Here is a 15,006-nt window from a genome sequence, read left to right as displayed (position 1 = left end):
GACATCTCCACAGAAATATTCCACTGGCATTGAAAAATCAACATATCTAAAACTGAAATCAACAATTTTCAATCACACATTTGCCCATTTCTGCTAGTAGTATCACCATTCTCATAGTAACTCTGTATAGAAAACAGTTATTTGTTTTACCCTTACCCATCCTTCTCTCCTTTTAATCCAGTCAGTTGCTAATTCTTATTAATTTCATCTCTTTGACACATATGTCTCTGATTTTCCATTCCTGGGGCAACCTCTCTAGTATAGGTTCTAATTAACTCTCATTTCTGTGCCTCCACTCTCTGTCTTCCCTAATCATTCTATACACTCCTGTGAGAGTAGTATCCCTAATGTACAGACTGGATCATGACACTTCCATATTTAAAAGCCTTCAGTGACTCTCCAGTACCAACAAAACAAATGATAACCTACAATTATACACATCTTTAAGATTTATAAAGCATGTTTCTGATAACAACCTTGTGAGATGGTGCAAGTATAATAATAATAATAGCATTTATTTGATTCTTTGAGGTTTGCAAAACCCTTTACATATATGTTAACTAATTTCACTTTATTTTCTCCAGCTTATAGATAGATAAGGAAACTAAAGAACATAGACTCAATATCCTATCTGGTTCACATAGCTAGTAAAGGTCAAGACCAGATTTTTAACAAATATCACCCAGCTTTTTCTAAATAATATTTCAAAATATATATCTTATCATAAATGGTATTACTGTTTAATATGCTACAGAAAATGTGGAAATTATAAAATGAAGATTGGAAAACCAGAGAATTTAAATAAGAGAGGAAAATAAAAACTATTCACACATTTTCAAAGCACCAAGACTTGAGTGGTAGGCAAAGCTATTTGTGACATAAATTGTAGTTATTCCTTCAGGAAAGCCTCTGACTTCAGCTATGGATGATACACCCAGTATGCCAAGCCACCTACCATCTTTCAGAATGGTTTCACGTTCTGTCCCATCTATTTTTTGCCGACCAATTAGGAAGCTGGTGGTGTCAGCAAAGTAGATATAATTGGCTTCAGCATGGAAATCCAGAGCACGTGGATTGACCAGATTTTCTATGGGGATCATGTATTCATCAGCTATCTTGGTATTCAAGTCCATTCCCCGAACAATTCCTGGGCGTCCTTTCCCATAAAAGAGAAACAACTCATTCTTTGGTCCTGTTGAAGAAAGATTACAGACATAAACAACTGGTGCTGCCTAATCTTCTTTACTCTGCATAATGACACTGTTTAATTAACTGGCACAATTAGTGAGGTTTAAAAAAATTCAATACCAAAAATTAAACTCTAAAATATGCCAAATGTATCTCAATGTAAGAAGGCTGGCTAATTGCATTACTTTAATTAAAATAGAAATTACTTCCGTGAATAGGTTATATCTAGTTAATTATTCCTTTGTCTGTAACTGTCTGTTTTGAAAACATGACAGATCATTGGATAACGTGCAGCTCTGTGAAATGGACATTTAGAAAAACATCCTGTGCATTCAATTTTACAACTCATTAGAATCTATCTAAAGCTTTCTTTGGACACTTACTATGGCATTCATTACATCTGACAATGCCGGAAACTTCAGAAAATTCAAAACATGCCATTTCATCTACCGACTGTCAGAGAAAACAAAAGGAATCACTTGCTATCACTTCCTCATAAGTGAATATAATTGAGTGTCCAAACATGATTTGTACTTCCAAGATCCAAAATCAAAATGCCAGTAACACTCTGGCTTTCTTTTTTATTTCTTAATTTGAACCCTTAAAGCTATTTCCACCTGCTGGAAGACCCAGAAGTCCATTACAGCTCTTACAAAGACAATCACAAAAAGTAAGCAAAAAAAATGTATAAATTCTTTTTTAGGAGGATGAACTAAAATGACTTTCCCTATACACACACACACAAAAAAAATTTCTGTGGCAAATTCAAACCTCTCTATGGTAAAAAGAGGAGAACACACACAAAAATTTTCCCGAGTCCTCAAGTGCCTTAGCCTGGATTAATTCTGTATGTTATCAGAGGAAATGCCTAGTGATCTTTTAACCTGTAGAAAAGGAAAACAATATCATTGTAATGTATCTGGAAATCAAGAGTACTAAGAGTTCACTCGAGTCTGGTTAAACTGAGATTCATATCTAAAGGTTGCCTGAGTCTTTCAAAAAAAAATGTCAGAAGGGAAATGTTAAGACATTTCTTTCAGGAAACCATCAGTATTGCTTAAACTACAGTTAAGAGAAAGGAAGAACTGTGATACCTGGTGGTTATATACCTAAGAAAATGGCAGGTAAATGAACTGAAAGAGAAATTAAAGACTTCATCCAAAAGTTTGCTCTCAATCTCCAAAATAAGATATTAAAAGGCTCAAAAGAGTAGAGTAATGAAATGATCTTAGCCATGTTTCAGAAAATATTCTCTTTTACTTAACTCTGAAGTCACCATTATTATGATACATTAACAATAAGCATTAATGCCTTACTTATCCAGAGGTCTTATCCACGATGGACTAGAACATAGTTAAAAACCAGAAAGTAAGCAAAATGGTCTCTGAACATTTAACATAAAGAGAGCAAAGATTGTGCATAATCAAAACCTTATGAATTTGCATATGGGATATTCCCTTAGTCCTTCATTCTGAGCATGTTTCACTCTCATTTTATAAGGAATTCTAACAATCTTAATTGTCTTTTTTTTTCCTCCCAATCCAGAGTATATTGGAAGCAGCAAATGAGAGGCAGGTGTACTAACAGAAGCTAGGAGTGACAACTCAGTCTGATAACAAATGGGGAAAATGCTAAATTTAAGAGCAAGTAAAAGATATAACAGTCTGGGACCAGAAAGTATAAAAGCAAATGATCCTGCCCAACTCAATAGGCCCTGACGACATCATTACAGCAAAATACAGTTAGGTCATGTTCATAATGATGAGGCAGAGTCACGAAGAAAAAGGTTAAATTATGTTCAGCATATTCTGTTTAAGCAGGCAGGTATGTGTGTAATGCATTTTAGAACATTTTTAATGGTTTAAGTTATTGAAAGCTACATGATTGAAATAAAAATATCTTGGAATCATAAATGAACATATTCAAGGGATCTATGCTCATATCGTGATGAAGCTTCATTTCAGTTCAAGCATTCATTAAGCACCTACTGTGTGCAAGTGCTTTGCTTGATTCTGGAGATATAAAGACAAAATGAGAAAAAAATCTGCTTTTGAGAAAAATATAAAGACAGAATGAGAAAAAAAATCCTATATTCTAAATAATGGTGATAGTTTTACATTACTAGAAGCTCAGAAACCTGGAAATTAGGGAATGAATATTTCTGGAGATCATATACTTTCTTAAATAAATGTTTGTTAAACTGAATTTCCTGTACCGGGAAATGAGTCATTTTCAGTCATGTCTAACTCTTTGTGACCCCATTTGGGGTTTTCTTGCAGAGATACTGGAGTGATTTGCCATTTTCTTTTCCAGCTTATTTTACAGATGAGGAAACTGAGGCAAAGAGGGTTAAGTGACTTGCCCAAGATCACACAACTAATAAGTGTCTCTAGACAGAATTGAACTCAGGAAGAGGAGTAGCCCTGACTCCAGGCCTGGTACTCTACCTACTGAACCACCTAGCTGCCCAGGAATGCTCACTCTCAAAATCCTCCCATTAACTTATCCATGACAGATTTCTAGATTTCTAGGATAGATGGCTGCCAAGCCCTTATAGTTCATTCTAGCAAAATAAAAGAGGAAGTGACTTGTCTGGTGTCACTGGCTAGTAAACATCTGAGAACCTAAGGCTAAGAGTCTAAACCAGATCACCTGATGCTACCCATAGTGTTCTTTTCATTGCCCTACTCATGCTAATGTGAATATGAATGAAACTTAAAGAAGTAAGGTTAGGTTGCCTGGAAACTCCAGGTACTTTAAGTCTCATTTTGAAAGGAGGCTAATTTAGACTCAATGTGAGTCCTTATAATTAGAACTATCTAAAGATAGAATGGGATGCTTATGGAGGTAATGGTTTCCTCCCTCACTGGAGGTTTCAAATAGACTAGACAACTCAATGTCTGTTATGTTTAGGTAGGAATTCTTTTTGAGATATCCATTGAATCAGGTGGGGATTGAAATCCTTTCCAACTCATGCTGTTTATAAATTAATCTCTAGGGGCAGCCAGGTAGCACAGCGAGTAAGAGCACCGGCTCCAGTGTTGAGAAGATCTGGAGATTGAATCCCGGGCTCAGACACTTAGCACCCACCCAGAAACACCTAGCCGTGTAACCTTGAGCAAGTTACTTAACCCCGATTGCTTTAAAAAAAGATAAAATAAATAAATTAATCTCTACCATTAGATTGTATGCTCTTAAAGTACTGTAGTACTTTAAGTCTTTTGCCTCTTTTTGTATCTCCAGTGCTTAGCACAGAACCCGTCACATAGTAGGCATTTAATAAATGGTTTTTTGATTGTTTGATTTATTGATGGAACAAAAATGAAAGCCAATTAACAACCCAATTCAGACTACAGCAAACTGTAGACAATGAATATCATGTAACATAGCCCATAATTTTACAAAGAAGGAAACTGAGACCTAAATAGGTTAAAACATTTTGCCTGGGGTAATAAATTATAGTAAAGCACAGAGCTGGGATTCAACTAAATTCTTTCAAATCCAAATCCATCATTCTTTCCACAGCAATGGATATTATACAATTCCCTAAATCAATGCTTGCTGAATTGAACTGAATTGAATTGAATTCCTTATATGTGAAAGAGTATAATTTGCATCTCTGGAAATTACCTACCCATTCTTCAAGGATCAATTCAAATGACGTTTCCTTCATAAAGTTTTCTTTGATCTTCCCCTCTCTCCAACACATATATACCACCCCCTCTTTGCCACAAAACACCTGGGAGTGATATTTTCTTTTTTCAAATCTCATAGTACTTAATGCTCCTTTTATACATATTCTGACTTTTATTATATTTGTATGAAGATCCTATATTTTCATACTAGATTACAAACTGCATGAGAATAGGCACCATATTTTACTTTAATTTTTATCTTCCCCAGTGTTTAGCAAAGTGCTGGGGATAGAGTAAATTGTTAATAATAATGGTGATTATATGAACGAATCTTTCTAAAATAATATTTAGCCAGAGGTCCCTGAGCTCATTGTTAATCCAATGATTTATTCTAGGATCATAGATCTAAATGTGGAAAGGACCTTAGAACTCATCTAGTCCAATAGTTTTTTGAGGAAAATTGAATAAATTGAGCCAGAGAGGTTAAGAGATGTGTCCAAGGTCACACAGGGCTATTACACATAGCAGGGCTGTTATTTGAATTCAAGTTGTTTGGCTCCAAGTGCAGCACCCTTTTCAATTTACCACACTGCCCCTCATGCGTCTTTTATCCCGAGGACACCATTACAAGACGAAGATAAATACCATTTTGTGATAGAAAAGACAGGTGCATATTTGTAGGCAAATTTTACCTGATGAGGGCTCATGTTATTTCTGTTGTGGATGATGATGATACTAATTAACACTCAAAATCCTATTCTGAAATGTTAGCTGCTGGCAAAGTGTTTGAGTTTAACAACATACTTTTGCATGACCTGCCATCACTTCCCAAGTTGAAGCCCGTCCTGCAACGACAAGTCCGTGTTTTGTAGTTGCTGCTGAGCAGACAGATGTGCGAACATCCCCCTGGCATTCCATATGGATCTACTTCACATGCATGGCTTCTGACTACAACAAATGAAAAACAGCATGCTTGAAATCCTCTCAAAACAAGATAATTATGAGCATCAGCATGTTGAAGACTTTACAATGAAAAAAAAAAGGAGTGAGTCCTAGCAAAATCCTGTACATTAGAATATACCATGAAATATTCAAATTTGTCAGAGATAAAAAACAATGTGGGAGGAAGGGTGATTGTTTAGTCTCTTAACTTCACATTTCTAAAACAATCTTGAGGCTAATAACAAATGCTAGCATTTATTTAGCACTCTAAGACTTGCAAAGTGCTTTACATGTTATCTCATTTGATTCTCAAAACATTCTTATGAGGCATATACTATTATTATCCCCATTTTACAGATGAGGAAACTGTGACTAGGAGAAGTTATATCATACATTCAGAGTCATACAGATACTGAGTGTCTGAAGCAGGATTTGAATTCTGCTCTTCCTTACTCCAAGTCAAGCACTCTAATTCATTGTACCACCTAGTGGCCTCTAGAAATGGATGGTTAAGAATAATTCAAATTGAATTGATTTGCACATTCACGCATATAGCAAATAGTTTATGTTGCCATTTGAAGGTAATTTTGCAATATATTTCTTTTGTGGGATGCTTTTTTTATGAAAATGTTCTTTCAAAAAGATGAAGATGTCATTGGATTGTGACTACTGGATTATGACAAAACAGCCTTGTGAGGTAGTCAAGCCAGAATGACAAAGGAAAGAAACAAGAAACATCTGCCTTTGGAAATCTACCAATAAGAGACCTCCACTGGGGAAAAATAATAGAAGAGGAGGCACCAGCAATGAATTGGGTGATTTCTCTTCTTTTCCTCTCCTGTTAAAAAGTACCAAGTTGAATTCCATGCTTCCTAAATTTGACATCCATTATAACTAATAAAGTCCTATACCCCATAAGGAAATGTGTTTCTTTAAACTGTAGTACTTTTGTAGAAAGGCTGCTGAGTAATTAGGGAGTGGAGCAGAGAAATGAAAAAGGGGGTTCCAGCAAAGGAGGGACAACAAATGGGGAAGTGACCAGAAAGAAAAGGAAATGGGAAGGGCAAGATGTTTTTAAAAGGGAAAAAAAAAACTGAAGAAAAAACAAAGATGGAAAGAATAGGGCAGACAATGAATTGCATCAAGAAGGCTTAATTTGTTATTTCTATCATTTTGCATCAGCAGCTGTTTGGAAACGCAATTGATAATTGACAATTTAAATTCATTTATTTTTCTTCAAATTGTGATTGATAGTTCCCATCTCCCACATCCCTAGGGTTGATGGCTGACTGACCTTTAGACATGTCCTTTTAGTGCTGTCATTGCCTTTTCCTCAGAGTAGAATTTGTTTCATTCTGCCTTCTCAAGTTTGCCATATGAGTTAAAGGATGCTAACCTTGGACTTGAAGTGAAAATTAGTAAGCCCTCAACTGTGTATGTGTTTTCTTGAACTAAGGTTTCACTTCTTCAATAGTTTTTAATTTGCAACATTAAAAAAATCCACTAACACCTTTAGGTAATGGTAATTGTATGTTTACTTTTCTATATTTGAATCCTAAATGATATTGCTGAATAAATATCACTAGGACATATTAAGTATTAGCTAGCTTGTGTCTTTATGAATGCTTAGAAACAGAAACATGCTATCTTCAAATTATATTAATTTCTCAAAGCTTGTTTAGCATACTGGTAATGCAAAGATAGAAGAATCCAACTGTCGCCAGATGGCCCAGAAATAGATCTTGCAGTGACACACACCTTTCTTTAGCCTCTGTGCCTCACACAAAATAATACAAATAGAGCCTGTGCTTCCTGTCTACATACATCATGATGGGGAATTCCTTCCCAAATCTAAATCTAGCCATCACTTCAATCCTGTGCTTATAGGAAAGATATCTCAAAAATTTGTCATTTAGACTTTTGACAGGAGGTCTACACCATTTTATCAAACAGACAAATATACTTTGCCATCACAGCCAAGAGGATTTATTACTCAGATACTTTAGACCTATACAAAAATGGCAGAACTATAGCTCCAGCTTATTCCACAGATATTAAAGCTATAAAGAGGATCGACGTGGGGTGAATCTTACCTGTTGACTGTGTTCTCTTTTGATAAATGCGAATTGCTCGAGCATTTTCCTTTTTAACTAACGCGTGCACATCAGTACCATTAAATCTATTTATCCGCATGATGTTGAAATTATCTAGGTTGGTTGCATATAAATAATTTTCAAATACAGTAATGCCATAAAGATGTCTGACCTACAAAAAGAGGGGAAAAACTATGAATTTTGATGATGCTTTTCATAATTCTTACCTCTTATCAGTGGATAATTCAAGTGCTTCAGTGATACCACTGCAATGTCAAGACAAAGTGAAGAAAGCTTCCAAGCTGTTGAGTATATCTCCTGTAATAAAATTTATCAGGAAATGGACAATAATCTTACAGAATGGGAAGGTATGGATGGATTGCATTCTGCATCACTGGATGGAATATCTAAATCTGAAACATCAGAGATACTGTTTAGTATCTGAATTTTCCATTTGAAGTAGACAGATTTCTATTCATTTCTTCCATTTCCTATGAAAGAGACTAATTTTAACCAAAAAAACCCTCTGAGATTTATAAAATTTTCTCTGGAAATGACAACATAAGAAAGTCATACAAAACGAAGTGAAAATGTATGAAGAGTACCTTCATTCATGTTTCCTCAAGAAACAATGTTATATGGGGTGGCTAGGTGGCGCAGTGAGTAGAGAGCTGGCCCTGGAGTCAGGAGGACATGAGTTCGGATCCAGGCTCAGACACTTAAACACACACACACAAAAGCTAGCCATGTGACCTTGGGCAAGTTACTTAATCCCAATTGCCCTTGAAATAAGCCAAAAAAAAAGGGCAAAAAAAGAAACAATGTTATAATGAGTGTGAAGTTCTAGGGAACAGTATGTGTTTTTTTTCCCTATTGCAAAGCAACAGGAACTTATTAAATATCCTATTATGTCAAATATTATATTTTGGATAATTTTGGCAATAGAGTAGAAAATAAGCTTGGAGGTAAACACATACATACAATAAATGGAAGGAAAAATGTCAGTACTTTACCAGAAATTGTACTATTTTTAAAGATTTTTTATTAAAGAGAACTAAAGTCCTTTGTTTAAAGAATAAAGACAATGCATTTTTATATAGCAACAGTTAAACCAACAATTCAACTTTCTCATGTAGAAGAAGAGTAGGGTCTCATGAAACTATAGAGACCAGCAAGAAGAATGATTCTCCCATCTCACCATTATATGACAGGCATGCACAGTATGCAGTTACCATTCCCATGCACTTCCTGTTTAATGCACACATTCATCATTGAAAAGGCGTGTAAACCCAGGAGATGTTGAGTTCAGGACTTGCCACTGTGTTACTAAGACAATTCTGATCTATGTGCTATTGTGACATCCAGCTTTAATCTCTTAAATAGCACATGTAACCAAAGATTAAAATAAATGCTAAAATAAATGGAGACAACAGGTTTGGTTAGGTGTCAAAGTTTGTCACAGAAAAAAAATACAAGTACTAACTGATAAGTGGTCATGGAATGTTGAGTTTGCAGTTTAACCAGAATCACTCAAGCAGAATATATCCCCTTCTTATATGTGACTTATTTTTATTCTTCCCTGAACTCATATGTGTACTACTGAAGTGTGACTGTAAGGTCATGGGACTGATGACTTGAGATTGGCCCATGACTTTATAGTCACACTTCATATAAAGAAAATTTAAATTGCAGCCTGTATAATCATCAGCTAAATTCCAATATTATAAATATTCATGTAAAAAGAAGAATCCTTCCTTTAAAAATACTCTAGCAGTGAATTCTATGACTGGTTCTGTTAGTGATTACCATGACACAATATTAATTTGTAATGAGACCTGCTGTTCAAGGCTATTTCAGAGCTATATTTTATCCTTTACAGGCAGGCTTATGTGGGTATAATATTTCATCTTTTTAGGTAGTTGCAAGGACTATTGGAAACATATTGGGCAGGATGGAGAGGGAAGGAAAAGAAGAAGGGAGGAGTAAATAATGTCTACTATGTGCCATGTACTGTAGTAAAAACTTTCAAAAATAGTATCTCATTTGATCTTCACAATAACTACCATGTTTCCCCGATAATAAGACAGTGTCTTATTATTTTTTTGGACAGAAATACACCAGAGGGCTTATTTTCAGGGGAGGGCTTATTTTAATGAACATTGACAGCAATTTTAATAAACAGGTAAATGTGAACAAAAAAATGTACCTTTATTCAATAAGCAAATCACTGGGGAAGAACAGGATGACGCGCTCACTGCTGCAGCTCTGATTGGATGCAGCTCGGAGCGTGGCGTGCGTTTCACCTGGGGGGGGGGGACAGTGCATACAGAGGGTACCGTAATGTAGCGTGTGTAGCGCAGGGGATCACCTTCACTACAGTAGCAATCTCAATAGGGCTTATTTTCTGGGGAGGGCTTATTTTAGAGGAATCTTACACAGTAGGGGAGAGCTTATTTTCGGGATAGGTCTTATTATCGGGGAAACACGGGTATGTGAGGTAGGTACTATTATTTGCACTTATTTTTCTGTTGAAAAACTGAGGCAAACAGAAGTTGTGACTTTCCTAGGATCACAGTTTCTGTCTTTGAACTCAAGTCTTCCTGATCCCAGGCCAGGTACTTTATCTCTTGTGACACCAACTACCTCTATTTTTTCATGAATCTTTTTGACATTGGGCTTCCAGGGAAAGCCATGGTTAGGCCACATCTCCACTTACTATGTGGAAATGAGATGAGAATGAGGATTGAGGGTTGTATATTTTTTCCCCATAAAAAATCCGAATAATCTACAGCTTATTTGTCCATATGGAAAAAACCAGTTTGACCATATATCTGAAGCACAGAATTATATAATTTCAGAGCTAGAAAGGAACTTGGAAGTCCACTAGCTCAAACCCTTACTTTCATAGATGAGGAAATTGAAGCTCAGAGACATCATATGTTTTTACTAAGATCACACAGGAAGCCTAGAACTTTACAGGTAGATGTAATTCACTATTATTGACTAGTAAATGTGACATCCCAACTCTAGCAATCTTTGACAATGTACTATGTGCAAATCACTTTTATAAGCCTCAGTGTCCTCCTCCATAAGATGTGAATGTTGGAATAATGATCTCTAAAGCCCCTCTGAGTTCTAAATCCTATGAATTATCAATTACCTCATGAAACTTTTTTTAGGGTAAAGTAGTTTATAAATATTAAAGTTACATTAATGAGTGATTAAAAAAATAAAAATCTATATTATTTATTGACTTAGATTTCCAATGATCAGTTCCTCAAGGCTGAGAGAGACTATTTTCCCCTTACATGTGGGTACTGTGTGGTTCTCTTTGCAAAACTTCCAAAGAGGAACCATGAACAGGAGGGGGAGTATAGGGAATAACACAGAGAATGTGTCCATATGATGACACTTTCAGAAGAGTTCAGAAGGCTTTTGCACTCCTCTGAGAGACCTGCTCCTTATACTTAGAATATATGCTTCTCTCCTGGTCAACATGGGACAGCTTTGAGTGACAGACCATTCAGTATGCATCTAGGCATAAATTCATATACAACAGCGAAGTGGGAGAGAGCCTATAGCTGAGAGGAAATAGTCACAAAGAGAGCCTTATTGGTTCATTGTAGAGAAGACCTTCTTGTCAAAGGGAGATATGCAACAATAGAACAGGATGCCCTGACAGGGAGCTCCCCTTCACTGAAGGTATTTTAGTAAAAGCTGGATGCCTCCTTGCACGTAATGTTAACATTTGTCTGTGTTATGGACACCTTTGGTAGTCTGGTGAAGCCTATAAACAGACCTCTCTTCAGAATCATTATTAAATGCATAAAGTAAAACAAGTAGGATTGCAAAGGATGTCATTTATTTTGAAATTGTTATATACATATGCACACACACACACACACACACACACACACACACATATATATATATATATATATATATATATATGTTTGTATGCATGCATATGTTTATAGACCATAGATTAAGAACTCTAGATCTAAAGAAGATTCATTCATTGGGGAGGCATTAGGATAGTCAAGGAATAGCAAGCCATCCCTAAGCATCATAAAAATGTCAGTCCTTTCCAACCACAGTATAAGATTCAAGGAATGACATAAGATTTTGCAAAAAGGTCACTAGAAATGAGGCCAGGACTTTTTGTGAGGATTCTCAAATTTGCTTGCTTTGCATTATGACAGCCTACAGAGATTCAAAACACACTAAAATATGAAGAATATATCTCATTTTATGATATTAGGACAACTAATGAAGGGAAATACTAGGTTTCACAATGCTATGGAGAATAAAAAGGTTTATTTCCTCTTGGAGATCTACCCTTGGTGATTAGTGAGAGTTATTCACATAAACTTGTAATTCATCAGGAAAAAAAAAAGAAAGATCCCAAAGGATCCTTTGACCTTAGAGACATTCACATGGTTTTCATTCTCTATGTTCAGAGGTCTTGAATAGAAGCAAAGACCAAATTTAATCCAACCTATTAAAATAATAAATATACTTTTATGAGCAAGAGTTTGCTTTTGTTAGCGAAATATCCTGATACCACATGGGACAGCTGATAGTTCAGTTCCTGATGAATGAACTACTTAAATTAGTTTTTAGTAAGTAGGTCATAAAATTTTTCCTCTTCAAATACCTGTAGTTCTTATTATTGCATTTGGGGGGTTGGGAGAGATGAATCTAACACATATAAGAAGCAATTTAAAAATGAAAATTCTCGTCAACAGTAAATGTACGAGGAATTTTTATCACCCACTTCTACTTGACCAAAGAAGAAATTTGCATCATTACACATGTTGGTCAGAGTCATATAATGATATCATTCCATTTTATTGCACTCACTTCATCCTCCAATAAATAGTATACTTACTTTTATGCCTTGGATTATAGTATGTCTGTTTTTCCCTTGGTAGTCCACTACTTCAACATAGTCCAAATAAAGATCTACCCAGTAAACCAGTTTGCTGACCAGGTCCAGTGCCAGGGCAGCTGGCTGCTCTGTCTTTGAATCGACTATCCTCATCCTGTTCATCCCGTCCATGTCACATCTCTCCACTTTGGCAACATTCCCATAGTCAGTAAAGAAAAGTTTTCTGTTGAAAGAAAACTGAATGTTAAAGGAGGGAAACATGTTCAATGGAGCCATCTGTAAAAAAAAAAAAAAGAACTTTTGGTTCTAATTCATTGCAGTGGTTACATCTGGTAGCTTCTATAATCATTTCCATAAAATATCACTCATAAAGAGAGAAATCTGCTAATGAATATTGCCAGGCATGAGGGAGCAGGTTAACTAATAACTGTAAAATAGTCTCCCAAATAAATGATTATGTGGGGTTTGTTTCTGTATTTGGAGAAATATTTCTTTAAACTATGTATGAGTGGTACACGTATACCACCAGGGACCACAAAGGGCTGATCAGACATTGACTCTGGATGCTGGCACATTCGCCATGCCAGTGCATATGAGCTACTCAGTTTTATATTCAACCTGCTTTTTTATAAAATTACACAGTAATGTTTGTTTCATATAAAAGCTATTATGTCTCCTTTTTAATGTGGAGCCCGATGCTGCCATGAGTGGTAGAGAACAGCAAACCTGAAATGGAATTAAACAGATGGAAAAGCAAATGTGTTGTTTGTAAGCAATGAAAATAAAAACATAAATTAGCCCCCCAAATCTCAACTGTCTCAGATATTACAAATCACAGCACTTCACAAAAGGCGTCGCACATGATTTCCCCTTATTTTGCTTTTATTGTTTTTAGGGGGAAAGACCAGAATTAAGTGTTGACCCCTGGAAAAAAATGCAATGATTCATTCCTTGCAACAGGCACAGTAATCTATCAAAGACTTAACTGTACCTCCATTGCGGCTGTGCCTAATATTTGATTAGTATTCACTATGTTTAGTAAACACAAATCAATTTCAATTAACCTGACAATATTTTAACAAGATTACTTTCTCATGAGACCAAATTACATTTGTAAATAGAAGACCATCTTGCCATGACTTAAACACTATCTCAAGAATAATCCAATTTCCAGTGACTGAGTAGTATTAATATTACCTAGAGTATTGAAGATTCAATTCTCCAAACTTAGTGAATTAGTTTTTAGTTACTGCTTTCAACAGACTTGTATTGTATCAGTACGGTATCTCTTTCACATAAAAAAATAACCATTTAATTTAACTTTAATTTAGCTTTTGCTCCTGTGGCTTTCTTCATCAAAATTTAAACATCAAAATACTATTATGCTGTGGTGTGTCTGAATATAACAGTAAATATAATATAAAATATATGTCCATCCAAATGTTCTTTTAAAACCAACTTATCACAATAGATTAAAAATGAATTTCCAAATAATATACATTGCAGGTAATTTTCAGTTTTTTAAAAAGCCAAACAAAACAAAGTTATATAGAAGAAAATAGAGTAAAGCCACCCAGTTTTCTATCTCTCTTTCTTTCCTGCTTCATCCATTTCCCTTCTCCTTTTTCCTTCTTTTAGAAAACCTTTGCAGCACTGGACAAAGATATCACACATTCAATTTCTTCCTGTAACCACCTTTGTACCACACGTCCTCTAGATCACCAAATGTATCTTCCTCCTCTCCTCTTTTCTCCTTCTTTCCCTCCCTATATTCCGTCCTTCTTCCCCTTTCTTCCAACCTTCCTTTGTCCTTCCTTCCTTCCTCCCACTTATCCTTGCCTATCACTTTACCCCTTGTCCCCCCCCCCCTTATGTCTCTCTCTCTTTCTCTATGTCTTTGTCTCTCTCCATCCTTATCTCTGTATATTTGAAACTATTGACCATGTCCTCCACTAGATATATTTATTCTCCCTTGGTTTTGAATATACTTCACTGCACTTATTCAGCTAGACTAATGGTTCTCTGTCTCCTTATTTTTTTAATGTGGGCATTACAAAATTCTTTTTTTTTTTAGTTGCTTCTCTTTTTTTTTCTCTACATTCTTTCCCTAGAAACCTCATTCACTCTTATGGATTCAGCTTCCATCTGTATGGGAAAAGGTAAAGAACTAACAAGTGTGACCTTTTATCCTAACCACTCTTCTGTCATTTATACTAGCACCTCCAACTTTTTACAAGGAATCTCCATTTGGATGTTT

At 35.6% G+C, this 15,006-nt stretch overlaps 1 protein-coding gene across 1 annotated transcript in view; it reads right to left on the bottom strand.

The window, feature by feature from the left end:
* Nucleotides 1-502: 502 nt before the first annotated feature.
* Nucleotides 503-15,006, bottom strand: part of LOC138145106 (low-density lipoprotein receptor-related protein 1B-like) — a 1,285,961-nt gene continuing 1,271,457 nt past the window's right edge. Inside the window, exons 8-11 of the mRNA XM_069066764.1 lie at nucleotides 12,750-12,972; nucleotides 7,859-8,030; nucleotides 5,628-5,771; nucleotides 503-1,192 (exon numbers count right to left, since the gene is read on the bottom strand). Of these exons, the coding sequence (XP_068922865.1) occupies nucleotides 822-1,192; nucleotides 5,628-5,771; nucleotides 7,859-8,030; nucleotides 12,750-12,972 (910 nt within the window). The 3' untranslated portion in view covers nucleotides 503-821. The remainder of the gene's footprint in view (nucleotides 1,193-5,627; nucleotides 5,772-7,858; nucleotides 8,031-12,749; nucleotides 12,973-15,006) is intronic.

Source organism: Petaurus breviceps, unplaced genomic scaffold (assembly GCF_028583685.1).
Source record: "Petaurus breviceps papuanus isolate PSGF00001 unplaced genomic scaffold, PetGlider_PUasm1.0 90723, whole genome shotgun sequence".
Taxonomy (NCBI): domain Eukaryota; kingdom Metazoa; phylum Chordata; class Mammalia; order Diprotodontia; family Petauridae; genus Petaurus; species Petaurus breviceps.
Note: the sequence above shows the minus strand (reverse complement) of the source record. Positions and strands in the feature narration are given on the sequence as shown.